Below are 27,866 nucleotides of genomic sequence, written 5' to 3'. Positions count from 1 at the left end.
GAAAACCTCCAGCAATCAGAGAGCTGGCAGGAGCCCGGGAGCCCTCCAGGCACGCCGGGAGCACTTCCCTTGCTCAGTGCCCTCTGAACCACAGCAGGTCTGGCCCTGGTGCAGTGGGGCTGTGCCAGAGCCCAGCCTGTGACACCACTTCTTGTGTCACCCCCACCTCTGCCCCTCGTGGGCTCCTCCTGGGAGCCACAAGGATGGCTGTGACAGAGATCAGGATGGGCCCCTCTCCCCAAAAACCTTCATGGGCAGGGGGAGACGAGGCTCTGTGATCCCCAAGGACCAGGGATGCTTCCTTCCAAACTGAGCCCCGCTCCTCCCTCCATCCCATACCACCCATGGGGTTCCTCTGAGCTCTCCTGGGGACGGAGCTGACCTGGTCACAAACCCTGTCCCTGCTCCACGAGCTGGCAGGAGGTGGCAGCAGGAGGTGGCAGCAGGAGGTGGCCCCAGGCCCACGTCCATGGCTGACACCCAGCTGAGGGTTTGGAGGCTAACGAACCCACCCCAAAAGCACCCACCCTGCTCAGGCCATGAGTGTGAGTCTGGGGTTGGCTTTGTCATGAGGGGGACACCCAGGAAGGGGCAGGGAGGGCTGGGGGACATCATGCTTTGGAGAAAGTGCTTGTAGACGACGAGGGGACGCCGGGGTTGGCGCCGGGCTCCTCCTGCCAGCGGTTCATGCAGCGCCGGCGGGCGTTCATGAAGAAGTTGCTGACGGTGTTGAGCTCCAGGCCCAGCTGCTGGGAGATGGTCATCTGCATCTCCTTGGACGGGCGCTTGTTCTCCTTGAAGATGGCGATCAGGGTGCGGCGCTGCAGGTCCGTGAAGACCAGGCGCTGCTTCTTGGGCTGCAGGCTCCGGTCCTTCTGCTGCTCCTGCTCCTTGCGTTTGCAGGCTGGACACGTTCAAAAGAGAGAACAGGGCTGTTAATTTGGGCTTCCCCACCACGGCCCGCCTGCAGGTTGCCCGGCTGCCTCCCAAAATCCAGGCCCTTCCCGCCAAGAAACTCGCTGGCTCGTGTCCCACCGCTCCCTCTTCTTCCTCCCCGTGCCTGCTGAGAAGAGATAATGGCTTCTTGTGACAACAGGGTGACAAAAGCCTGGGGGATGCCCAGGGAAAGTCTCAGCATCTCCAGCTGACCCTGGACTAGAGACTGAGGAAAGCCCTGGACTGCTCTGTTCCCAGAGACTGGCTATTGGGATTCAGCCCTAAATTCTGGGGGTTATCCTTCAGCCTCCCTCAGCATGGCCTCACTCCTCATCACCCCTGTGGATGTCCCTGGAGGACTCAGGGAACTGGAGACTCCTGTGGTCTCTTGGCCACCACATCCAGCTGCCAGCTCGGAAATGCAAGGGACAGGGACATAATGGAAAGGTCACTCTGCAGCCTTAGTCCCACAGCATCAGCTGGGAAGGACCCATCATGGATCCACCTGCTTTGGGAAAGGTTTTCCTGCCTGAGTCACTGGAGGCTCCAGGAAATTCTGCCTCCCCTGTGTGCCTGTGCTAGCGGATCCTCTGGCACATCTGTCAGCATTGAATTAAAAGCCTTCCCTACAGGTTTGGCTGGAGGCAAAGGTCAGCACAGAGGGGCTGCCACGTGAGGAAGCCAGGAAACCCCCCCTGACCCCAGCATGCTGATGAGGACAGAGAGGGAACTGAGTAAAATAAATAAATATATGAATTTTAATTGTGAGGATATCAAGCACACTGTTTCTGGAAGAGGTGGGACAAGGGGACCTTTGCTATGATATTTTCTTAGAAAACTACAAAATGGTGGAGGTGGCTGATCCAGTCCCTGCTCAAAGCAGAGCTGACCCTGAAGCTGTTGAGGTTTGATCTGGGTGCTCAGGGACTCAACCAGACAGAACTGCAGGAGCCTGAGATGCCACAGACAAGGCAGAGCATGGACCTGACCTTCCAGGGCTGGGGACAAAACACTTCCACCTGGGAAGCTCAGAAAAGAGAGAGCAAACTGTGGGCTGAAGAATTCCCAGAGGAAGTCCCGCTCTCGCCTGGGGCAGCAGCAGTTTTCAGCCTTTGGGGTTTCTTGGTTCACATTTTCTGAAGGATTTTGCAGGGTCCCTTGAGACATTTGCTGTCTGGGTGGCAGATTTCAACTTGGCACTTGCAGGAGCCTCTTTGGCCTGGAGGGGTCAAAGCAGTTCCAAGCTCCAAGCACAGAGCTTGGAGGGGCCAAGATGCTGCAGGGGCACGGGTCAGGTATTTCCCTTGGGCTAAACCCCTCCCTGCTCTCCAAACACACCTCCACAGCCACAGGGGAGGCAATGTGTAGCTCAGGAGTACGGGGAGGCTGTTTGGAGTAATTTGTTCCTCACTGGAAAATAAGCAATCTCCTCCTCCTGTAGTTCCTCAGCTGCCTCCACTACAAGCCCTGTTCACATCACCTCGAACTGAGAAGGATGAGATCCACCCCTTCCACCCAGAGCTGGGGAAATCTGGAGGTCACTGAGGGAGACAATTTATGCAGCAGATTGAGCTCTGTGTCCCAGCTGCTGGGCTCAGTCCTGGCCCTGTCCCCACGCCGTGCTGGGAGCCACCAGCTCTGCTCCCACCGGGCAGGGCATGGGAGGCACCGAGCTGGACACCACCAAGCACTCCAAGCACTCAGTCCAAACCAGCCAGCCCTGGTAAAGCCAGTGGAGAATCTTCCCCTGGTAAAGCCAGTGGAGAGCCTTCCCCTCCCCTTCCCCCCCTCCCCAGACAGGTTTGGCTGCACACCACCATCCTTAGGGACAAAGGGACACTCAGAATGATGCCAGGGGACCCTGTCCCAGGGATACCTTACTCAAACAGCCAGCAGAGAATATGGAAACCTACCCTATGACCATCAGATGCTTGCAAAAAGAACAAACAAAAAAAAACCTTTATAGAAAATTTGACTTTTTTTCCCCCAGACATGAATTTTAAAAAAGAACCCACCCCAAACGTCCCCCCAAGCCAAACAACAAACAGAAACACTCCCCCCACACTTGTGCCCTGAGCCCACCCTCCCTGAGCCCTCCCAGCCCCCCTGGCATGCTCAGCTCCTCCTGTGCCCAGGGTGGGCTCCTCACACTCCACCCAATTCAGGGCTTTTGCCCTGCAGGATGGCCCTGGGAATGTCTCCATGTGGATGGGAGATGTGCCCCAGCTGTCACCCTGGCAATCCAGTCCGTGCTCTTGCTCTCCTTTCTGCTGGCACCCACTCCCATGCCCACGCTGGACACCCAGCCCAAGGTCCAGCCTCTCAGCTTTCCAACCTCCTGTTCCTTTCTTAGCAGTGATTATTACACCCCAGTCTCCCATCAATAACTCTGAGCTCTGAGGCAAACACAAACCATCAGGGTAAAACTGGGCTCCTGCAGTGGCAGCAGTGCCATTGTCCAGGCACAGGTGACATCCCGCTCCTCACCCCTGCTAGTTTGGGTTATTTTTGCTAGTTGGGGTTATTTTTGCTAGTTGGGGTTATTTTTGGCCTGCACTGCTGCATCCCCCATTTCCTGTGCTGCTTTGTTTATTTATTAATTTCCCTTTCTGCTGACACAGCCCCACTCCCTCTCCCCAGCTCAATCTAATTACAGCTCTGCGCAGCAGCGATCGATGGCGGCGCTGCTCAGATCTATTTACAGCAGCCATCAACCCCTCCACGGAGGATCTTTTTCCCATTCCCCATCCCCTGGGTGCTGCTTTCCCAGGCAGCCTGGTGGTGGCTGTCCCCACGTCCCCACAGGCAGCCAGGCATGAGGGGCAGCCAGGTGTGGCATTCACATTCTCTGAAAAAATCTCTTCGCCCAGGATTTTTCTCCTGGGAAGCTGAGAAGCCTCAGAGAAAAGGAAAACAATTCTTATCTCATTTGCTTCTCCTGTGCTGTGCTGATGTGGAATGTGTTTGCAGATGGTTTACCCACAGGTGATTGTTTACCCACACTTTTGGTGTGAGTTGTTTTCACTCTTTGGCCAATCAGGGCCGAGCTGTGTCAGACTCTGGAGAGAGTCACAAGTTTTCATTATTATCTTTTTAGCATTCTCTAAGTATCCTTTCTGTATTCTTTAGTATGGTATGGTATAGTATTCTTTAATATAATATAGTATTATAAAGTAGCCTTCTGAGAACTTGGAGTCAGATGCATCATTCCTGCCTTCATCAGGGCATTCCCTGTGAACACAATACTCAGGGGCACAGCTCTGCCTCCCACCCACACCAGCACAATTTTCTTTGTGCTTCAAAATCCCTTTTTCCCCCCAAGTTCTAAGATCCAAACAGCCCAGCCTTGGGTTAATGTTGTTTTTCCATCATGTCCTTTCCAGCTCTCTGGGCTTGGCTGTGGGGATGGGGACATTTGCACCCCTGCCTCTGCATGTGCCCCAAAGGACAGGGTTTATTTATTCCTGCTCCTCCTGGGGCACAGAGGGCCCTGGCAGTACCAGGACCATCCCGGCCCCAAGGCTGCCAGAGCTGCAGGAGCTCTCAGGGCTGCTCAGGGTGGGGAGCTGGGGTGGCTGTGCAGGGACAGGGGCTGCACTGATCATCCCTGCTCATCATTCCAGCTCAGGATATTCCAGTCTCCCATGGCACTGTTGGCCAATAAGGAGTTGGGCTCACCCACTGTGGGGGTTTTCTCCTCTGTCAACCCCTCCCCAGGTCGTTTCACGCCCTCCAAACCCAACCAAGGAGCCCAGAAGTGACCAGGGGGGATGGCAGCCACAGTGGGACGGGGTTGGTGATGGCGCAGATCCCTCCACACGCCGGGAGCACAATCCAAACAACGCCATCCCTAGGGCAGCTCTGACCCAGCTGCAGAAAAAACACAGAGAGCAAAGGCAGGGAGGAACCTCGGGCAGGGGAAGCAGGAGGAAAGAGCTCCAGAAAAGCAGAGCCATCCCACCCTCCTCCCCAGAGGCTCTGCCCAGGGTTTCTGCCTCCCATGTCAGAGGCAGCGCGTTTTCCTTGACTTAACCTTGACAGCTCCGAGCAAAACATCTCCCAAATCATTTCAGAGGGGACATAATGGAGACAATCAAATGGCTGCTGCTCAGGAACTGCGATTATGCCTCGCAGCGTGAACCCCGCCAAGCATTTAACTAATACCTGATGGCTTTGCAGGCCTGTCAGACCCTGCTTTCTCTATTATACCAGCAAACCTCTGCTTTTCGGCCCCAGCGTGCTCTTCCCTCTCCATTCACTTGCAATACAACCTGTAATTTTCTGCCCACTTTGCTTAAGTGCTGGTGATTTGTTGAAATCACAAAAGACAGCCAGGGGCTTTCAGAGCCAGCACGCTGGCTGTAAGCAAGGTTAGGGGGGGAAATTCTGCACAAAACCCACCAGTTTCTCTCTTTTTCTCCTTGTCAAATCATCTCTCCGGGGTGGAAGAGGACTGAGGAGCATTTATGGTCTCAGAGGGAGGTGGAGGAAGGGACGGAGAGGGGGAACCTGGGTGTGGTTGGCTGGGTGGGGACAGGTTTCCCTGGTGCAAAGGTGGGATGTGCTGATGTGGGAAAAGGATTTGTAGGGAATTCTCCAAGCCTGGCAGAAGGCTCACACAGTGTGCACCTGCGTGCAAACCTTGAGATAAGAAATGCTGGCTTAGAAATGCCATGGAATAGGACAGACATTGCAGAGAGAAAAGGAGCTAGAAAGTTTCAAAGGGTGGCCTTGCAAATAAGAGTGGATACTTTGGAGAAATAGAAGTATGAAAGATGCATTGCAGTAGGACCCATGAGAGATAATTTTAGATGATTGGCTTTAAGGCATTTACAGCATGGTGTGGCCAAAGCTGACAGGCCAGGAAATGTTTATAATAAATTGTAATTAGGAAATAGTTAACTTCTGATTGTGATGGCGTGAATTAGAATATCTGTATTGTCTCACCCTTCACATGAGAGTAAAAATGGAATAAAAGTTTTTAAAACCCCTCTCAGTTGCCCCATCTCTGGGTCAGAAAAGGGCCTAATCCAACAGGCTGATTCCCCTGGTGGGAAATGGCCCTGAGCAAAGCTGGCTGCTCTCTGTGCCTTCAAGCTGGGCCCAGCCCCTGGACTGCCTCAGTTTCCCCCTCTCCTTAAAGGAGCAGAGGGGTCTGAAAGGAGTTTGGAGCCAGGTGAGGCTCAGTCTCTTCTGCCAAGTAACCAATGATAGAAGGAAATGACCTCCAGTTGCACCAGGGGAGGTTTAGATTGGATATTAGGAAAAATTTCTTCATGGGAAAGGTTGCCCAGCCCTGGCACGGGGTGCCCAGGGAAATGGTGGAGTCACCATCCCTGAAAGTGTTCCAAAAATGTGTGGATGTGGCACCTGGGGACATGGTTTAGCAGGGCACATGGCAGTGGTGCTGCTTGGTGGTTGTGCTTGATCTAAGAGCTCTTTTCCAGCCTTACCAATTCCATGGCCCTGTGATGTCCCTCCCTTCCCAGGGGAGGGGCTGGGTGTTACTGGTTCAGCCCCCACCTGTTCTGGAAGGTTTTGGGAGCTTCAGCCCTGAGCAAAGAGGGATGAGCCCAGAATGAGGCTCATGAATGAACCTGGTGGTGTCTGCTCCCCTGGAGCTGGAGCAGAGATCAGGGAGCTTCATCTCCAAACCAGAAATCCTCTGGTTCACAGTGGGGATGCTCAGATGCTGGGGCAATTCTGAGAGCTTGGTTTGATTTCTCTTTGTACTGCAGGAAAAAAGAGATTTGTCACAAACTGGGGTCTCCAGCAGAAATTTAGATCTTCTCCAGCTGGGAGAACACAATGCTGACAGTACAGAACAAAGGAAAAGTGCTCAAAAAAACCCCTCGACTTTCTTTTTGCCTTTTTTCTTTTCCTGAAACACCATTTGTTTCCAAACACAGACAAACAGACTGACACAGGGGATGTGCTGTCATGACACATGAGCAATGCCATGGTTGGCTCTCACAACTGAAAGGCAAATATCCTGCATATATGTTAAGAGAAGTTTATCGATTTATAGTTGTGTTTTACCCCCCTTGTGCTGCTATCAGGGCTGGCCTGGGTTTGGGACATTTGGGAGGGTGGGATTGTTACTCTGGCAGCACCTGGCCTCCAATCAGGATTTAAGGAAGTGAACTCCACCACTGGACAGCAAAGAAGGAGCCAAAGGACAGAACTTTGGGAAGGGCCAAAGGGTTAAAAGGCAAAACCTCCATTGTGTGGGTGAGCACGTGGGGGGAAAAATCCTCTGCTCCAGGTGCTGTAATATTTTCTCTATTCAGTCTCCTGTTGTATTTTTGATAAGATTTTAATAAACCTTTTACATTTTTGGAAGTGAGTATCATTTCTCACAGTACCAACCATGGGATGACTTGCAGAGCCTGCCCATTCCTAGAATCCCCCAGCCTTCAGCTGCACACGATTAAAAAATCACCTCCTGGCCTCCAAAACTTGTGGGGAATTTTGGGTGCCACGGTCCTACAGCATCTGAGCCACTCTGCAGTGATAAAAAAACCCATCAGAGACCGCTCAGAGTCTGAGAGATGCGGTCAGGAGCTGCAGAGCATCCCAGAAAATCCTGCGAGGACCGACACAGCCAGAGCTGCCAGCCCCACACGTGTCCCTGTGCCACGTGTCCCCTGGTGGGGCCAGGCTTCCCGCCGGTGTCCCTGGTGTCCCCGGCAGCTTGGGGACGGGGAGAGCCCCGGGGCATTGGTATGCAGCCAGCGCTGCAGGGGGAGCCGCTTCCCCGAGCTCAGCAAATTAAATCTTCCTCTGAGCGCTGCGAATGAGGAGATGAGACGAGACAAAGCGCTGCTGCCTGCACGTCCCTTCCCTTCCCTTCCCTTCCCTTCCCTTCCCTTCCCTTCCCTTCCCTTCCCTTCCCTTCCCTTCCCTTCCCTTCCCTTCCCTTCCCTTCCCTTCCCTTCCCTTCCCTTCCCTTCCCTTCCCTTCCCTTCCCTTCCCTTCCCTTCCCTTCCCTTCCCTTCCCTTCCCTTCCCTTCCCTGCCAAGGTTTTGGTGCCTCAGCCCAGGAACAGCTCTGATCCAGCTGAGCTGGATCCAGCATTTTTTTTGCACTACATATTTTTCTATATGTACTTTTCTTAGAGGTTAGAAATTTGTTAATGACCCTAGCAGGTGATCTTTAGGTTTTAAAATGGTGATAGGTGGTAAATTCTTGGTTAGAGAGTTTGCAGCTGAAATTTGCCTATGAAGTTAGCAAATTAATGTTCTGTGTGTGTGTGTTAATGGGCCGAGGTTGGTAAGATATTATATTCTTTGACTCTTCCAGTTCAATCCAGAAAAAATGCAATGGATCTGGCTCTGCCAGCCCCCCACACCGACCAGCCCACACATCCCCCACAGCCCCCGGGGTTGGCATCTGGAGGGAAGGGGCTGGAAAGGGGAGCACGAGCCCTCTGTGCCCTGCTGGGTGACAAGGGTCCTTCCCGAGATGGGGGTCGTGGTTTTGGCTCATCAGAGCTGAAGAGCCCCCAGGACAGCTCATTTCCTCTCCTGCACTTCTCAAGCGTGGCCTGCTCTTCCAAGGGTGGCATTTTCAGCTTTCCCAGCACTGGAGCAGAGGAGTTTGTGCGGTTTGAGGGTGGCTGAAGGGACACAAAGGAGCTGTGCCTCCATCCCTCCACACCTGCCCTGGTTTTATCCTTGTCCTCCCCGGGTGAGCTGTTCTGGCCCTGATGGCAGCCACCAAACCTCCCTCAGGGACCCCAAAACAGCTTCACATGACTTAAAAAGGTGAGTTTGTTGTTAAAAGCATTTCTTTTCTGCACAGGTTTCATTTCCCACTTGCTTTTCCAGACTCCTTTGTGAAGGCAGACCTGGTGCCCTGCTCTGCTCTCCCCATCACCCAGGGGAATGGGGATCAGCTCTGCTGGGAACATTTCCCCCATTTGTCCTATTTTCTCCCTTTCCAGGCCTTTTTTTGGACCAGGATCAGCCGCTTTTATCGTTCCCGTGGACACCGCGGCCACGGGAGCTGCTGCCCGGGACTGGAGCGCTGGGCAGGAGCCCCGGAGCGCTGCTCGGATCTCCTCGCTCCTCTCCCGAGTCAGCAGCACTTAGCGAGACGAGAGCAAATTGGTGCTAATGAAGTGCCGGAGTCAGGCGGCAGCGCCCGGAGGGATGGCAGCGGCGGAGGGGATGAGGCTGGGAAAGCTCCGTCCCCTGGAATGAGTTTTCCTTGGAGCCAGCGGGACTCGCATGTGCTCAGCGTTGGTGCAAGAGCCCCAGGTACAGATTCTGGGGGGCAAAGGGAATTTTGGGGGCTGATTTGTGCCACGGCTGCAGGGGGGGCTGGTGTTGGGTCAGATAATAGGGAAAGGTTCTTCCCCCCGAGGGTGCTGGGCACTGCCCAGGCTCCCCAGGGAATGAAACCCCCAAGGCTGCCAGGACAGCGCTCCCAGGAATGCTCAGGTGGGGCTGTTGGGGTGGCTGTGCAGGGCTGAACTGATTATCCCTGAGGGTCCCTTCCAGCTCAGGATTTTCCATTCTGTGAGAAGGAGGTAATGCTGGCCAAGGAGCCCGTGATGGGAATCCGGGGTGGCATCCCTGTGACACTGAACTTGTTAGTCCATGGATTTTCATTCAGACTGATTCATGCTGTGCTGCAGGATGAGCTCTGTCAGCTGAAGGATCCACTTCCAAGTTTGCCTCTGAAGGACCACTCCTGCAGCTTGAGTTGTTCGAGAATGTGTAAATAATATTTACTGAACAGGCCAATAAATTGTAAATTAATAAATTAAGGTGTTAATTAAACACAGGGGATACGCAGATCTACATGTCAGCATTTGGTCCACACACTCTGAATCTCAGATAAATGCAAATTGTGTGAGAGAGAAAACATTTGTGGCTGAGGGGGCTGTGCCTTCCACTCTGCCCTCGCTCCTTCACACAGGAGAGGAGCAGCAAGGATCTCCCTTTGGGATTCCCTTTGGGATTCCCAGCTGTTCCTGCCTCCAGCTGCTCCTGGAGCTCTGAGCAGGGACAAGGAGCAAGTTCAGTGGCAATGGCACGTCCTCCATCTGGGTGTGCTGGCCCTGAGCTGCTCTCAGCAGAGCTGGTGCCCAGAGAGGGCCCAGAGCATCATCAGCCACAAACATGGGCTGGAGGCCGGGAAAGAGCAGTGGAGGGGAAAAACCCAAGAGTTTCCTGCATGCCCTGATGAAATCTGGTCCTGGGTGTGTTTATGGGGTGTGAGATGGGAAGGTCACAGAATCCCAGAATTCCAGAATCACTGGGTTGGAAGAGACCTCCAAGATCATCGAGTCCAACCCAGCCCCAACACCCCAACTGAGCCCTGGCACCCAGTGCCACATCCAGGCTCTGTTAAACACACCCAGGGATGGGGACTGCACCACCTCCCTGGGCAGCCATTCCACAACTTTATCACCCTTTATGTAAAAGACTTTTTCCTGCTATCCAACCTGAATTTCCCTTGGTGCAGCCTGAGGCTGTGTGCTCTGGTTGTGTCAGTGCTGCTGCAGACAGAGCCCAGCCCCAGCTGAGCACAGGCACCTTTCAGGAGCTGTGAGAGCGATGAGGGCACCCCTGAACCTCCTTTGCTCCAGGCTGAGCTCCCCCAGCTCCCTCAGGGGTCCCTTGGGGCTTGGCCAAGTCAGTTCTCAGTGGGCTGCTGGATTTCTGCCTCTGGTGGGGTTTGTGTCCCCAGGTTTGTGTCCCCAGGACCCTCTGAGGGTGGGCAGGGTGATGTGCACAGGGCCATCAGCTGCTCTGGGTACCCCTGAGCTCCAGCAGGGCAGGGCAGGAAGGAGACCCAGCCTGGAGCCCCTCACGGTGTGAGGCCCAGTCCAGGGGAGCCCCGGGCATTCACAGCCCTCTGTCAGCGCCATCACAGCCCAGCTCCAGCACAAACCCAGCTCCAGTGTGACCCCAAATCCCAGCTGATCCCACCCGACATGGAGCCAGCACGGGGGGCAGGCCCAGCCCTGAGCACAGCCTGGGGATGAACTCAGGGAGAGCAGCCGTGAGGGAAGGACCGGGGGTGTTGGTGGGTGAGAGGCTCAGCCTGCCCCGGCCACGGACACTGACCCAGAAACCCCCCCTGTGCTGGGCTGAGCCCCCAGCCTGGGCAGCAGGGGAGGGGGGGATTCTGCCCCTCTGCCCCTGTGCTCAGGTGAGACCCCACCTGCAGAGCTGCCCCAGCCCTGGGCAACAACAGCAGGAGGACGTGGAGCTGCTGGAGCCAGGCCAGAGGAGCCACGGAGATGCTGCAAGGGCTGGAGCCCCTCTGCTCTGGAGCCAGGCTGGCAGAGCTGGGGGTGCTCACCTGGACAAGAGAAGGCTCCAGGGAGAGCTCAGAGCCCCTGGCAGGGCCTGAAGGGGCTCCAGGAGAGCTGGAGAGGGACTGGGGACAAGGCCTGGAGGGACAGGACACAGGGAATGGCTGCCAGTGCCAGAGGGCAGGGCTGGATGGGATCTTGGGCAGGAATTGTTCCCTGGCAGGGTGGGCAGGCCCTGGCACAGGGTGCCCAGAGCAGCTGTGGCTGCCCCTGGATCCCTGGCAGTGCCCAAGGCCAGGCTGGACAGGGCTGGGAGCAGCCTGGGACAGTGGGAGGTGTCCCTGCCATGCCTCTGGATGGGCTCTGAGGTCCCTTCCCACCCGAACCGCTCTGGAATTCTGTGACAGCGGCAGGGACAAAGCCCCATTCTGCCGCTCGGCGAGGCCCCCCAGGTGTGTCCCCCTCGCCCCTCTGGCCCAGGGTGACACCGGCCCCTCCCGGGCTGAGGGTGAGGAGGGTCCCAGCCCGGCCCCCCCCGCCATTTCGGAGCGCTGCTCCCGCCCGCTCCCCCCGCAGCCGCAATGGTTCGTTCCGCAGCCGCTCTGGGCCGTCCCCGCCGCGCTGGCGCCCCCCTGCGGATGGCCGGCGCGCTCCCCCCCGGGGCGGACCCAGTGGTACAACCCGCCACACCCCCCGCTGCCCGATGGACCGGCCCTTACTCCCCCTCCCTTAGCTCAATGGGCCGGTCCGACCGCTCCGCGCACACGGGATGGAGCGGTCCACCCGCGCCCCGCGGGGGGAGGGACGAAATGGGCACCGGGAGCCGCGAGAATGGCACTGCTCGGGCCGGGTGCGGGGCAGGGAAGCTCCGTGTGCCCCATCACTGCCCATCCCTGCCCATCACTGCCCATCCCTGCCCATCCCTGCCCCATCCCTACCGCCATCACTGCCCATCCCTGCCACCATCATTGCCCATCCCTGCCCCATCCCTGCCCATCGCTGCCCATCCTTGCCCATCACTGCCCACTGCTGCCCATCACGACTCCATCACTGCCCCCATCGCTGCCCATCACTACCCGTCCCTGCCCCCATCACTGCCCCTATCACTGCCCCCATCACTGCCCCCATCCCTGCCCCCATCACTGCCCCATCCCTGCCCCCATCCCTGCCCCCATCCCTGCCCCATCACTGCCCCATCCCTGCCCATCCCTGCCCCCATCACTGCCCCATCCCTGCCTCAACACTGCCCCATCCCTGCCCATCGCTACCCATCACTGGTCAATCACTGCCCCCATCACTGCCCCACTATTGCTCCACACATATGGGGCATGGGGCAGTAAAACCACCCCAAACCCCCACCCAGCCACACAACCACCGCCCCCAGCCCCACCGGGACCCCGCTGTCCCCCGGGGTGTCCCCCTCGCGCGGTGGCAGGGCCGGCGCTAAGCCAGTGACTCTTAATCCACCGGCCGGCGTTATTAGTTCAGCTCCCCAGGCATTTCCCGCAGTAATTGCGCTGATCTGCCAGGGATTATGCGCTGCCACCGGAACGATGGATGATGTTTTAATTTGAGCTGGGCATCTCCGGGGAGGGCAGGGCAGGAGCGAGACCCCCTGAGCGCTGGGGAGGACGCAGAGCCCTTTCTAAGTCCCAGTGTGGGGTGAAGGGGCTGCTCAGGGCTGTTTTAGGGTGGAACCTGCACCCTGGTGGTCCATCGAGCGATGCCCTGGCTGGACAGCAGGGTCCCAGCGCAGGGACACCAGTGATCCCAGCTGGGTGGGAATGGGGTTCAGCTCCCCCTGCGTGGCTGGGGAGGGCTCTTCCCAAATCCCAAATCGCTGCTGGGCTGGGGTGAACGATCACTGTCCCGGCCCCATCCTACCGGGAGGGAAACCCACGGGAAAAGGGCTCCTGCCTCCTCCCCTCCAAAGGCAGCAGAGAAACTCCCTCCTCAACGTTACCTTTAAAAATGACCCCCACCCCGCGCTGTTCCTTCTGGTAACGCAGCAATTAATCACGGCGAGGATGGGATAGATTTGTAATCAGCTCCCCCCTCCCACGGCCCCCATTTCGCAGCCCTGGGTGTTTTTCCTGCCCCCCCCCCCGCGCTCCCCCGCCCCATTCCGTGTGGGGATGGGGCCAGCGCAGCCCATTGATCCTGCCCGGTCGATTTTATTGAAACTCCCACGAGTGGCTTTAACTGCGTGTTGGATATTGCTGGCACATCACTTTGATGGCGACGTGACCGGCGGGAGCTCGCGGGCAGGTTTGCGGGGAGGGCTGCGGGAAGGGGGGGATCCATCCCGCAGGAGCTGCCCCATTCCCTGCCCCATTCCCTGCCCCATTTCCTGGGCATTCCCTGCCCCATTCCCTGGGCATTCCCTGCCCCATTCCCTGCCCCATTCCCTGAGCATTCCCTGCCCCATTCCCTGGGCATTCCCTGCCCCATTCCCTGCCCCATTCCCTGCCCCATTCCCTGGGCATTTCCTGGGCATTCCCTGCCTCATTCCCTGGGCATTTCCTGGGCATTCCCTGCCCCATTCCCTGGGCATTCCCTGCCCCATTCCCTGCCCCATTCCCTGCCCCTATTCCCTTTCCCCATTCCCTGCCCCTATATCCTGTCCCCGTTCCCAGCCCCATTCCCTGCCCTATTCTCTGTCCATTCCCTGCCCCATTCCCTGCCCCATTCCCTGCCCTGCTTGCTCCCCTCCCCTATTCCCTTTCCATATTCCCTGCTCTATTCCTTACTCATTCCCTGTGCATTCCCTGCCCCATTCCCTGCCCCATTTCTTGGGCATTCACTGGGCATTCCCTGGGCATTCTCTGCCCCATTCCCTGCCCCATTCCCTGGGCATTCCCTGCCCCTATTCCCTTTCCCCATTCTCTGCCCCTATATCCTGTCCCCGTTCCCAGCCCCATTCACTGCCCTATTCCTTTTCCTATTCTTTACCCCATTCCCTGCCCTATTCTCTGTGCATTCCCTGCCCCATTCCCAGCCCCATTCCCTGCCCCATTCCCTGCCCTGCTTGTTCCCTTCCCCTATTCCCTTCCCCTATTCCCTGCTCTATTCCTTACTCATTCCCTGTGCATTCCCTGCCCCATTCCCGGCCCCATTCCCGTCCTCATTCCTTGTCCCCATTCCCTGCCCGTGGAATGGGACAGCAGAGCTGGGGAAGGGGCTTGGGATGGTTCCCAGGGAATGGTTTCTCTTGGAAAGGGGTTTGGGGGTAAAATGGGTTGAGAAGGAAAGGAGAGAGTGAAAGGGGGAAAAGGGGAAAAGAGAGCAGAGAGAAATGAGTTAAAAGGAAAGGGAGTAAAGCAAAGGAAGGGAGAGAAAAGGAAGTAGAGGAAAGGAGGAGGAGATGCAGAAGAAGAGGGAAAAAGAGAAAGAAAAATAAGAAAAAAGATAAAAGGAGAAATATATGGAAAAGAAAAAGAGAAAGATAGGAAAAGGAGAAAAAAGGGCAAAGAAAAGGGGAAAGAAAAAGGAAGAAGAAAAAGGGAAACAAATGAAGGAAGAAAAGGAAAGAAAGAGGGGAAAAGGGGAGAAAAAGAAAAGGTAAAGAAAGAGAAAAGGGGAAAGAAAACAAGGAGGGGAAAGAGCAAAGGGAGGAGAGGAGGGAGCGAGGGGACCGCGAGGGGCACAGCCGTGCCCGAGGCAATGCCCAGCAGCCCCTTGGCTTCCCCTTCCATTCCTGCCCCTTTTCTGCCCTTCTTGCACAGCTGGAGACACTGCCAGGGCTCTGCTGGGTGACAGTGACAGTGGCACTGCTGGGGACACTGCCAGGTGACAGTGACAGTGACACTGCTGGGGGGCACTGCCAGGTGACAGTGACAGTGACACTTCCAGGGCACTGCCAGGTGACAGTGACACTGTTGGGGCTGATGGTGACACTGCCAGGCGCTGCCAGACGACAGTGACACTGCCAGGTGACAGTGACACTCCCAGCAGGCTCTGCCAGGTGACAGTGACAGTGACACTGCCAGGCACTGCCAGGTGCTGCCGCCTCCCACCAGCAGCACCCCGGGGGCTCCTGGCCTGGGCTTGGCTCCAGGGTGAATCCCTCATCCAGAGGAAGCACAAACCCTCCACAAACCCCCTGAAAAGGGCTGGGGTGTGAGGCTGAGGGGGGGTCTGAGCCCCCCCAGTGCCCTCAATGTCCCCCAGGGTTCCTTTTCCTGAGGATGAAGAACTTGGCTCACCCCCAGGTAACCACAGCGGGGCCACCACCTTGCCATGGTGACAAAAACCAGAGCAAAGAAATCATCTGGGTTTTTCTTGGAGGTGGTGAAGGCAGAGGAATCAGCAATTTGGGGTGAAAAGGGCTGTTAGGGTTTTGGGGAGATGCCATCAGAATGTTTCCAGGAAAAGCCAGCTGGTTTGGAATCATCTTTCCTCAAATAAATGCCCTGATTTTGATGATTTGTTTTCAATTTCTGTTTTCTGGCTGCCCATGTGTGCGGGCAAGTGAGCCAGTGACTTTGGGCAGTCCAGCAGAGGAGCTTCCAGGGAAACAACAGGGTAGGGATTCGCTGATTCCACTTGAGAAATGTCACCAAAATCCCACAGCTTGGCCCCAAAAAGAGGATTAACATCAGACATTGATCCAGGCATCCATTTCCAGAGGCCTTGTGGTGACTGAAGCCTGGCAGGGCAGTGCCACCATCTCACCCTCCTCCTGCCCCATTCCCTGTTCTATTCCCTATTCCATTCCCTGCCCTATTCCCTACTCTATTCCCTTCCCCTATTCCCTGCCCCATTCCCTGCCCTATTTGCCCCTATTCCCTTCCCCTATTCCCTGCCCCATTACCTGTCCTATTTGCCCCTTTTCCCTGCCTCATTCCCTGTCTTGTTTGGCCCATTCCCTGCCCCATTCCCTGCCCCATTCCCTTCTCCCATTCCCTTCCCCTAATCCCTTCCACAATTCCCTGCCCCATTCCCTGCCTTATTTACTCCATTCCCTGCCCTACTCCCTTCTCCTATTCCCTTCCCCTATTCTCTTTCCCTATTCCCTTCCCCCATTCCCTGCCCCATTCCCTGCCCCATTCCCTGCCCCATTCCCTGCCCCATTCCCTGCCCCATTCCCTGCCCCTATTCCCAGCCCCATTCCCAGCCCCATTCCCTTCTCCCATTCCCTTCTCCCATTCCCTTCTCCCATTCCCTTCTCCCATTCCCTTCTCCCATTCCCTTCCCCTAATCCCTTCCACAATTCCCTGCCCCATTCCCTGCCCCATTCCCTGCCCCATTCCCTGCCCCATTCCCTGCCCCATTCCCTTTCCCTATTCCCTTTCCCTATTCCCTTTCCCTATTCCCTTTCCCTATTCCCTTTCCCTATTCCCTTTCCCTATTCCCTTTCCCTATTCCCTTTCCCTATTCCCTTCCCCCATTCCTTGCCCCATTCCCTGCCCCATTCCCTGCCCTATTCCCTTCCTCTATTCCCAGCCCCATTCCCAGTCCCATTCCCTGGGGTTGGGGGGAATGGGGAAGGGACTCCCCCCGTTCTGGAGAGGCTCTGGAAGCCCAAACCCCTTTGGCATCGAGCATCGAGCATCCCATTCCAGCCCAACTGCGCCAGGTGCGGCCCCATCCCCACAGGAACCGCAGCCGAGACCCGACCCCCATCCCGGGCTGGAATTTACCCGGGGGTTCCGCGCCGGGGCAAACAAGAGACCCTCGGAAAATGGGGAAAAACCACGGGACAGCGGCGGGTGTGCGTGGAAATCGCAGGGATGGGGTGCTGTGGCGGCGCTGCCCCGCGCTGGGAGCAGCTCCCGCAGCGCTGAGATCTCTGTCAGCCCCTGATGCTATCGCCCGTCAGCAGCTCCCGCCGCATTTGCAATTCCATCCCTGATGGAGAAGCTTCGCTCGTTACCTGCTCCTTATCGGCCCCGGGAGCAGCGCGGCTCCCGCAGAGGGACCTCGGAAGGCCCCGGGGCACCGCCAGAGCTTCCATCACCCGGCGCTGCCAGAGCCCTGCCCCGCGCTGCTCATCCCCCCTGCTGCCCGGGGAAACTGAGGCACGACCGGCGTGCTCAGTCCGTGGCCACGTCACGGCTCGTGTCTCATCCACCTGGTGGCTTTGGGACATTTCCCAGGGGTCAAAGCCACCCTTGCCATGGCCCTCGGTGCCCCAGACCGTGCCCTGCTCACGCTGCGGGGGCTCCTTGGGGCCAGCATCACCGAGTTTGGGGCCAGCATCACCGAGTTTGGGGCCAGCATCACCGAGTTTGGGGCCAGCATCACTGAGTTTGGGGCCAGCATCACCGAGGTGTTTCCCCTGCTCTCGGTCCTTTTGGGGGCTCTGTAGGGTCCCTGACAGCCCAGCCTGGCACTTTGGGGTCCCGCAGTGCCCTCGGCGCTGTGCCACCCACCGAGCCCCCCAGGCCCGAGTGTTTGTGGCTCTCTGGAGCCGTTCCTGCAGCAGGGCAGCTCGGCTCTCCTCCAGCCCGCGGGGATGGGAGACCTGCAGCTCCCCTTGCTGCCTCCTCCTGCCCAGCCCTCAGCTCAGCAGAGTGGCCTGGCAGCAGCAGCAGAAAAAGCTGCAGTTTGCTCTTCTTCTTTTTTTTTTTTTCCCTTTTCTTTTTTTGGGGTTTTTTTGGGGGGATTTTTTTGTTGGGTCTTTGGGTTGGTGGGGTTTTTTTGTTGTTGTTTTTGGTTTTGTTTTTGTTTTTTTGTCAAGACGTTGGTATTTTCCTCCCTCCTCTGCAAGCAAGGAGAATACATCCAGTCCCAGCCTTCCCACAGCAGCCCCTGTTTTCCTCTCCTCCTCCATATGGAAATTTTCCATTTCCTTCTCCCAGGCTGGGCAGAGCTGAGCCACCCTCAGTCTGCCAGGGGGGACGAGGTTTCCCAAATCCCAAAGTGAATCCAAGCAATACGAGCAACCCTGCCCATCTCAGCCCAGCATCCCTGCATCCCCCCCGTGTGGGCAAGGCTTGACTTCAGCACCTGTGAAACACCTTGAACCCAACTCCTCCGGACATAAAACACCCCGTGGAATGGCTTTAAAATCACTTCTGAACCTCCTCTCCTTACAGAAACCGCCGGTGTTTAGAGCATTGATGCAGATCCCTAATTGGATATATATATATATATATATATATATATATATATATATTTCATTATATATATTTCAAGAATGACCCTAATAACTTTAGAAAATTATATATATATTTGTTATTTATTATAAATATAAATATAAATATAAATATAAATATAAATATAAATATAAATATAAATATAAATATAAATATAAATATAAATATAAATATAAATATAAATATAAATATAAATATAAATATGTCTTTATATATATTTCTAATAAATAACTTAAGCAATAACTTAGCAAATTCATATATACATATATATGTATAAAAATAACTTACTAAATATATATATGCATGTATATGTGTGGGTGTGTGGGTGTGTGTATATGTATAAAAATTTCCTAAGTTATTAGGGTCATTCTTGAAATCCTACCCATGTCCATACAAACATCTCCCAATTTTAATCTTGGGTCCCTATTTTTTAAATACCCTGGTCCCCCCCCTCCAGCACCAGAGAATCCACGTTGCCTCTTTGCTTTGCTATTTTTTAACAACACCAAATGGTTTTAAAAATCCATTTCTCCCACCCAAGCCAGACTTGCTTTACATCTTGCTGGATACAGAGATCTCCCTGAATAATTTGAGGTATTAACAAGATTTTTGAATTTCCATTAAATCAGCAAATTTTGCCGCTCAGTGGCCTCAGTCCTGCACAGAGCCAGGATTAAACACACTCCAAAAGCTCAGGGCCAGCAGCTCCCTGCATGGCCTCTGGATGAGGATGGAGGGGAACATTTTGATCTCCACCTTCCCATTTGGGCCAGTTCCCAAAAGCAGGAGCCGCCCCAGCCTCTCTGCGCTGCCCCTGGGGCTGTGCAGGAGCAGGGCCGTGGCCAGGTGCACATCCCAGGCGGGTCAGGCCATGTCCCAGGCCAATGGGACCTGTCCTGCCTTGATGGGACTCCTCATCCTGGGCTCCTTTAAGCCTCAGCTTCATGCCAGACTCCAGGGATTTGGGCATCTCAGCTCAAATCCAGAAAAAGCAGCTGAGCCAGAGCCATGAATGTGGATGTGGGGTGAGGGCAGATCAAAGCTGCCCAATGCCTCCATTCCTGCTCAGGGTCGGTCTCCCTCTGCCTGAACCTTTCCAAGAACCTCAGGGAACCTCAGGAGACTCTTCCTGTCCTGGGGAAGGTGACTGGTCCAGTTCTGTCCCAGCCAGGGAAGCAGCAGCTCCCGCAGGGAACACGGCCTGTCCTGCTGGGATTCTCACCCAGCATCTCAAATTGTACCCAAGGTCTGGAGCAGGAGCAGCATTTCCACACCCCCACCGAGCTGCCAAGGCTCAGTTCTTTCCAACCAGGCTCTGATGGAGTTTATTTCATTTTAAATCTTATTTCTGTGTTTGTGTTTCCAGTCAGCCATCACCTCCCTGCTCCAAGCCCAGGACGGCCTCGCACCAGGAGCCTCCTGTGCCAGGAGCTTCCTGCAGGGATTTTTGTTTCCTTTACACCCAGGTGATGCCCAGGGCAAAGCAGGACATTTCCAAAGCAGGAAAACACCAGCCTGGGCCCTGCCTCTGCTCTTCTCCTGCCTTCACCATCCCTCTGCTTCCTCTGCTTTTTTGGCACCAAGGGAGCTGGGCAGAAAACAGTGATGGGAGCACAGGGCTTCCTCCTCAGCCCCTCAGTGGGGCACAGCTGCCCCCCAGAGCCACGGGCTCCCTGGCCCTGCAGCTGCCTCTGAGCACAATGAGAAAATATTGGATTTGTTTTGAGAAGGGAAAAAAAAAAAAAAAATCCAATATTCTGTCTGCGATCCCAGACTCCGTGCCTGGTTATGGCAGGAAAATGCTGTAAATCTCCCCTTTCCCCACCAGCTGGGAGAGAAAAACCCATTTTCTTTTAATATTCTTATTTTTCTCCTGGTCTAAGCCCCATCATTTTGCAGTCAGCTCTGCAATCTCTTTGTTGACCAGGGCTTAAACCTGCTCTCCCGGCTCCCCCGACCCCGGGAAGTCGCCTCGCACACCCTTCCCAGCAGCTCCCAGGCAGCGGCAATGAGATTTTAATAGATGTATTTTCAAATTAGTTCTGGGCCTTTCAAGACTTATCAGTTAAATGAGGTTTTTCAAATTGATTCAAAGGTCACTCCGAGAGTTTTCTCTTCTCTGTTATCTCTCCCTTATGGTTTCAGTGGCGATTGACAGGACAAGGAAAAAAATTATCACCCCCGTGTTGTACACCCAGAAAAAGATAAACCCGACAAAAACCCACCCAAAATGCGAACCCAAATTAAAAGGAGGCGGCAAGAAAAGCCCCGGGCGTGGCCCCCGGGGCTGGGGCGATGTGCGGAGCCCGTGGGGGATTTGAGGAGCAGCGTTTGGGGGAGCAGAACCCCGCGCTGGGTGGGTGGCAGGCGGCACCCCGCGCCGAGGGGAGCTCGTTTCCTGGGGGTGTGGGGAAGGAACCCCATTTAATGTTTAACCTGCGGGAGGTTTATTGGCCCCTTCTGAGGCGCAGATTAGGAGCAAACAGAAAAACAGCCGCGGGCGGAGCGAGGCGGCCCCGCCGCGCTGATAAGGCGGAGGCGCGGAGGGTGCGGGGAGCTGCGGGACAGGGGGTTCGGGCAGTGAGGGACAGCAGGAGCTGCGGGAATTGGGGTTCGGGCAGTGAGGGACAGCAGGAGCTGCGGGACAGGGGGTTCGGGCAGTGAGGGGCAGCAGGAGCTGCGGGGTTCGGGCAATGAGGGACAGCAGGAGCTGCGGGGTTGGGGCAATGAGGGACAGCAGGAGCTGCGGGAATCGGGGTTCGGGCAGTGAGGGACAGCAGGAGCTGCGGGAATTGGGGTTCGGGCAGTGAGGGACAGCAGGAGCTGCGGGAATTGGGGTTCAGGCAGTGAGGGACAGCAGGAGCTGCGGGAATTGGGGTTCGGGCAGTGAGGGACAGCAGGAGCTGCGGGAATTGGGGTTCGGGCAGTGAGGGACAGCAGGAGCTGCGGGAATTGGGGTTCGGGCAATGAGGGACAGCAGGAGCTGCGGGAATCGGGGTTCGGGCAATGAGGGACAGCAGGAGCTGCGGGACAGGGGGTTCGGGCAGTGAGGGACAGCAGGAGCTGCGGGAATCGGGTTCAGGCAATGAGGGACAGCAGGAGCTGCGGGAATTGGGGTTCAGGCAATGAGGGACAGCAGGAGCTGCGGGAATTGGGGTTCAGGCAATGAGGGACAGCAGGAGCTGCGGGAATCGGGCAGTGAGGAACACCAGGAGCTGCGGGGTTCAGGCAATGAGGGACAGCAGGAGCTGCGGGAATCGGGGTTCAGGCAATGAGGGACAGCAGGAGCTGCGGGAATCGGGGTTGGGGCAGTGAGGGACAGCAGGAGCTGTGGGAATCGGGGTTCAGGCAATGAGGAACAGCAGGAGCTGCGGGAATCGGGGTTCGGGCAGTGAGGAACACCAGGAGCTGCGGGAATCGGGGTTCGGGCAGTGAGGAACACCAGGAGCTGCGGCACACGGCGCAGGCAGAGCAGCGGAGCGCGCAGCGGCCGCCCCCGCGCAGCCGGGGACGCCGGCGGTGGCTGCTCGGCGCGGGAGGCTCCGCACCGGCGGAGAAAGTCGCCTCTAATTCACGGAAGCCCAAAAAGGGGTTGCTTCAGAAAGGACCTTAAAGCTCATCTCGCTCCAACTATATTTACGAGCTAAAAAAAAATAAATAAATTATCAAAATAAAATAGTAATTTAAGAAAAAATTAAGAAATTCAAGTTTAAAAAAAAAAATCTATAACCCAAACCAAAACAAAAAAACCCACACTTTTAAAGGTTTGGCTTGTTGTTTTTTGTTTCCCAACTGGGACAAAGCTTTGCCTCCTTTCCCGAATTTTTCTCCGACTCCCTGCGTGGGCAGCTCTCCTGGGCCGGGAGGAGCCTCTGCGAGTCGGGTCCCCCAAAATCTCGTTTTCGCCCATGTTATGGCGACAAAACCCATTCTCTCCCGGTCCTCCGCGGCTGCGGCGCCTTTTTCCCGTCGCCTGCGGCCACGCGGGGATCGAAAGCAACGAAACCGTCCGCGGTTTTCTGCCGCTCTCCCGGGCCAGAGCCGGGCCGGGGCCGGGGCCGCCCGGTGCTCGGTGGCCGCGGGCCGGGAGGAGCCGTCGTTGGGCCAAAGTCGTTTGAAAGAGGCTGAAATTAAAACAAAACTCGTGAAAAAAAAATTTTAAAACTATGTCTATTTCCCGAGGTTTTGTTCAGCGCCATCTTGTCCCTTTTTCTATCACATCTGTGTATTAATTCGCGGTATTAATTAGTGACATTAATTATTGGTGTTGTCAAAGCTCTCGGGCATTTGCCTTGGCCCAACCCGGCCGTCGTGCTCGCAGTTCCGGGGTGGTTTTGGGGTTTGTGTTGAAAAGCGACGCTTTGTGCTGCGGTGGAGACATGTACGGGAAAGGGATTCATAGGAAAGGCAGAATTCAAATGAAAAGAAAAGAAAGAAAAGAAAAGGAAGGAAAAGGAAGGAAAAGGAAGGAAAAGAAAGGAAAAGAAAGGAAGAAAGGAAGAAAAAGGAAAGAAAGAAGGCAAGAGAGAGAAGAGAGAAAGAAAGAGAGAAAGAGAGAAAGAAAGAGAGAAAGAGAGAAAGAGAGAAAGAGAGAGAGAAAGAGAGAAAGAGAGAAAGAGAGAAAGAGAAAGAGAGAAAGAGAGAAAGAAAGAGAGAAAGAAAGAAAGAAAGAAAGAAAGAAAGAAAGAGAGAGAGAAAGAGAGAAAGAGAGAAAGAGAGAAAGAGAGAAAGAGAGAAAGAGAGAAAGAGAGAAAGAGAGAAAGAGAGAAGAGAGAGAAAGAAAGAAAGAAAGAAAGAAAGAAAGAAAGAAAGAAAGAAAGAAAGAAAGAAAGAAAGAAAGAAAGAAAGAAAGAAAGAAAGAAAGAAAGAAAGAAAGAAAGAAAGAACCAAATGAAACGAACAAAAACAAGTTAAAAAAAAATTAAAATGAAGAACGAAAAAACGGGGCTGGAGGGTGAGGGGTGGAAGTGTTAATGGAAAAATAAAACGAAAGGTTGGAGAGGGAAAAGGAGAAGCGAATGTAAAAGCAGCAGGTGCTTCCCGGGCCAGCTGCAGCCCACGCGGGGGTGAATTCCACGCACAGCCGGGGAAAACCGCGGCAGGAGGGATCCCCGAGCGCCCCTCCGGCCGGGGGATGCGGGAAGGCGGCGAGCAAGGAGCGCCGTGCCGCGAAAGGGACACGACGGCGTTGTCGCCCTCCTGAGAAATAATCACGAGCGAATTTCCTGGTCCTGAGTGTCGGAATATATCGGTGGCGGGGAGGGGGTTCCCACTGGAGGGGCGCTGGGATGGGAGCGCACCCAGAGCCAGGCGAGGGACACGCAGGGTGGGGAGGCTCCCCCTGCCCCCGCGCAGGAACGCTCCCGGCTCCCCCTTCACCCCTCGGGGAAGGAGCCGGTGCCTTTTCCGCCCCCGGGACACGAGGGTTTAGCGGGTGGGGGTCACACCCGCGCAGGGACCCCCCAGAAGTGCCACCGTGGGAGCTCCGCGTCACCCACGGGCCCTCGCAGGCCTCGCGGGGCGGTCACGGAGTTGGTGGAGATTAATCTGGAGCGGGCCCGGGGGGCTGCGGCCGCCCCTCGGGGTCGCAGGGATGAATGGCCCGAGGGGACGGGCTGGGCACCGCCAGCTGCTGCCCAGATGTTTCTCCGTGGGACCCCTCCTCTTCTGCGGAGCCCCGTGGGGCGAGCGGGGCCGGAGGGAGCCCGGGGCGGCCGGAGCTGCAGCCCCCTCATCTCCCAGCTGAATAATTAATGGTTCATCTGCGGAGGGGCGGCGGGACGGGGGGAACTGGGCTGGAAAGAGGAGAAAAGCGGCGGGTGCCATTTCTAGGGCCCCGGCGTGGTCATCGATCCGCGGCTCACTGAATCGGACTAATCCATCAGATGGACTCCTGCGGCCCCGGACCGGGACCAGGACCAGGGCTAGGATCAAAAATAGGAACGAGAAAACAAAAATAGAGAGAATAGGAATAAGAATAGGACCGGGACCAGAAGCAGGACCAAGATTAGGAACAGGACCGGAAACAGGAATAGGAATTGGAATAGAACCAGGAGCAGAACGAGGAATAGGACCAGAAAGAGAAGTAGGAATAGAACCAGGACAGAAGCAGGAATAGGATGAGAACCAGGACCAGTCCTTTCCCCCTCCGTGCCACACGTCGAACTTTTTTTTTTTTTTTTTTTTTTTGCCTTTTACCGGGAAAGAAAATTTCCCCTCGCTTCCCAGGTCCCTTCCCTGCTTGCCGGGGGCCGAAGGTGGCAACCGTCCGGACCTTCCCGGCCCCAGCCTGGAAAAGAACGGGAAAGAACGAGCGGACTCACCCCGAGGCCTCGGGCTGGGCCGGGCTGAGGATTCACCGGCATCGATCGGGGGGGTCGGCGCCCCTTCCCCCCGGTGCCGCCGCTCGGGGCAGCCGGGCCGGGCCGAGCCCGGGGAGCTGGGGCGGACCCAGGGCCGGGCCCGAGCGGGCCAGACGGCGGCAGGAGCGAAACGAAAGCGGGACCCAGCGGGGCTCGGGGCCGGAACAAAGCGGCAGGAGCGGGGGGACAGCTCGGCCGAGCCCCTCCAGGAGCCGCGTGGGGCGGCCCGGGCCCGCGTGGGGAGGGAGGCGCAGCACGGGCGGGTTCAGGACGGGAGGCTCTGCTGCTGCTTGGTGATTTTTTCCTGTTTTCACGGACGGCAAATGAACTAACCCCGTTCCCCGGAAATCTGGGGGGTTAATTCCTGTAAATAATGGGGACATGGCGGCCCTGGCGGCGGGGGAAACGGCGCCGGGGAAGAAAAATATTTCTGGGGAGAATAAAACCTCCCATGGCGGAGCGAGGAGCAAAGAGGTGACAGCAGGGACAGGGACCCTACGAGCCGGTTCGGGGACGGGGATCCCTGACCCGGGCCGGGGACAAGGACCTCTCCAGGCGGGCCGAGAAGAGGGTTCCCCCTGAGCTTCCCCCAGATGCTGCCGCCTTTTTATCATCACCATCACGGATATTTTAAATTATTATTACTACTATTATTTTTGAATTATTCATTACTATTTCCAGTTCTGGCGAGGCAGAAGCCCGAGCCCGCTGCTCAATTAGCCCCAACAACGGGGGCATTAAACGGCCGATCGCGGCAGTGTTTAAATCTTTATTTACCAGAACCTTGTAAAGCCAGGAACAATTTGCATTCTATTAACTGCTTTTCAATAGGGCATCGACTGGAACTAAAAGATGCCACTACCCTGCCCTAATTAAAGAGCAACTGAATTACACTAAATACATATGAACGCAGCTCTTCCCCATAAATAACGGCGGGTCCTCGTCGCTGGCTTTGCCCGTCCCCACGGGAAGCTCGGATTTCTTAAAAAATAAATTAAAAATCACTAACGTGTGTTTTGTCCGCCACGGCTCGGCCCCGCGGAGCCAAGAGCTCCAGTCGTTTCCGGGGGGAGCGGCTGTGGGCCGGGGCTGGCGGGGAGCACCGGCCACGTCCCCGCTCGCCGCTGTCCCCTCTGTCGCACCCTCTGGCCCTTCCCCGCGACCCCCGGCCGCCCTCGGCGCAGATCGCCGCCTTCCTCCAGCACAGCCTCGGCCCAGCCCCGGCCCGAGACCGCGGGGAACGGCGCTGCGGGACCTCGACCCAGCCGGGGATTGAGCCCCGGGGCAGGCGGGGCTCGGTCCTTCTGCCGAGGGCAGCCGGTGCCCGGAGGGAGCGGAGAGCGGCCCCGCTCCGGCAGCCCCGGCCCGGAGATTCCCCGAGAGGCGGCGGCCGAAGAGACGGCGGAGGAGTTCCAGGGTTCTGCCGGCGCCACGGGGCCGGTTCGGCGGCACCGACAGGGAAATCCCCAAGGCAGGAGGACGGGCGGCGGCCAAAGGGCACCTCTCGGCTCCGTCCTGCCGCGATCCCGCATCTGTCGCGGGCAGCAGCAGGCCCGGGGAGTCGGGAGGTCGCCTCAGGTATAACTCACCTTAAACATAAATTCCTTCCCTTTGGTATTAAGGTCACAAACCGGGTCGGTAACACCGCCCGGCCCCTGCCCCAGTTCGCCATGGCAATCCCGGAACCCCCGAGTGTTCCCACGCGTGCTCGCAGCACCCCCTGACCCACCCGCCCGGAGGTGCGGGGGGGGCGGCCCGAGCCGCGCGGTGCCGTGTCCTACCTGCCAGTCTGAGCGCCGACATCCTCTGAAATTCCGGCTCCTGCAACCATTTCCACATCCTGCGGAAAGTCTCCCGGCCGGACTTGAGCTTACTCCAGGGCTTGGGGTTCCGCAGCAGGTCCGAGAGGGTCCCCTGGGAGCGGCACAAGATCCTCTGCGCGAAGATGGCCTGCGGGATGCTGTACCGCTTCAGCTCGGCCGTGATCCGCTGGGCCACCTCCTTGGTGTTGATCTCCTCCACCTGCCCGGAGCCGCCGGGCTGGGAGCCGGGGCCGGGCGCCGGGCGCTCCCGCTCGCCCAGCAGCGAGGCTCCGGGCTGCCCGTGCGGGTGGCCGTGCGGGTGCATCCCGTTGAGCGGCGGCATCATGGCCGAGCTGGGCGCCGCCAGCCCCCGCGCCAGGTGCTCCTCGCCCCGGGACAGCATCGCGGCGTGCGAGTCGAAGCCGTTGGGCGAGAGCATCTTCTCGTTGGGCAAGTGGCCGGCGGGGCCGTAGGGGGCCAGCGGCTGCTGGGCGTTGTGGAGGCTGCCCAGCCCGTTGGGCAGCGGCGATAGGGGCTGCCCCATGGCCGGCATGTCCTTGGGGTAGTGGCTGTAGAGGTTGCCCATGGAGGCCAAGCTCCGCTCGTCGCGCATGAGGGTGAAGCTACCGCTGACGTTGCCGGCCAGGCGCTGGTGCGGGTGGTGGTGGTGGTGGTGGTGGTGCGGGTGATGGAACTTCTCCGAGACGGTGGAGATGGGCGGCAGGTGCTGCAGGGGAGTCAGCGTGGTGTAGGTGCTGCTCAGGCTCATGCCGGAGGGCGACTCGCAGGACATGCTCATGGCGGGGTGCAGCGGGGCTCCCAGGCTGTGCTCGCCGCGGTAGTCGCCCCCCTCCAGGATGGAGGCCATGCCCGAGACCATGGCGGGCCGGCCGTGCGGCACCAGGTTGCGGTGCGAGCTCTGCCGCCCGTGCGCGGGGCTCAGCAGCTCGGCGGGCTGCGAGTGCGGGACTCCGTGCAGGCTGCCCAGGTTCTCCATCGCCAGCTCCATGGTGGCCGCCGGGCTCTGCCGCTGCCTCGCCCGCTCGCTCGCTGCCTTCCTCCCCCACCCCCCCGCCGCCGCCGCCGCCTCCTCCTCCTCCTCCTCCACCGCCGGCCCCCCTCCCCGCGCCGGCTGCCCGGATTAATTCAGACTCCGCGCCCGGGGATCGATGTCCGCGCCCCGCGGTCAGGCCGGCATGGTGCGCCCGCCGCCCGCCCTGCTCGGCGCGGGGCTGGGGCGCGGGGCTGGCGCGGGGCTGTGCGCGGGGCGCGGGGCTCGGTGCGGGGCGGCTGCGGAGCCTCGGCCGCCGGCTCCCGGCAGCCTCGCTCTGGCCCGCGGCGTGACGTCAGCGCCGCCCCGCCCCGCCCCCCGGCGGACCGAGCCGCCCCCCCCGCC

General features: G+C 57.2%; 1 protein-coding gene across 1 annotated transcript; it reads right to left on the bottom strand.

Moving 5' to 3' along the window:
• Nucleotides 1-611: 611 nt before the first annotated feature.
• ONECUT3 (one cut homeobox 3) lies at nt 612-27,479 on the bottom strand (the record flags this gene model as incomplete). The annotated part of the gene is made up of 2 exons (XM_084220993.1): nt 612-904; nt 26,450-27,479. 2 exons carry the CDS (start codon nt 27,477-27,479, stop codon nt 612-614), a joined length of 1,323 nt encoding a protein of 440 aa, XP_084077119.1.
• Nucleotides 27,480-27,866: the final 387 nt, after the last annotated feature.

The sequence above is a fragment of the Fringilla coelebs genome (assembly GCF_963513975.1).
Source record: "Fringilla coelebs genome assembly, chromosome: 24".
Classification (NCBI taxonomy): Eukaryota; Metazoa; Chordata; class Aves; order Passeriformes; family Fringillidae; genus Fringilla; species Fringilla coelebs.
This window is presented reverse-complemented; position numbering and strand designations above follow the sequence as displayed.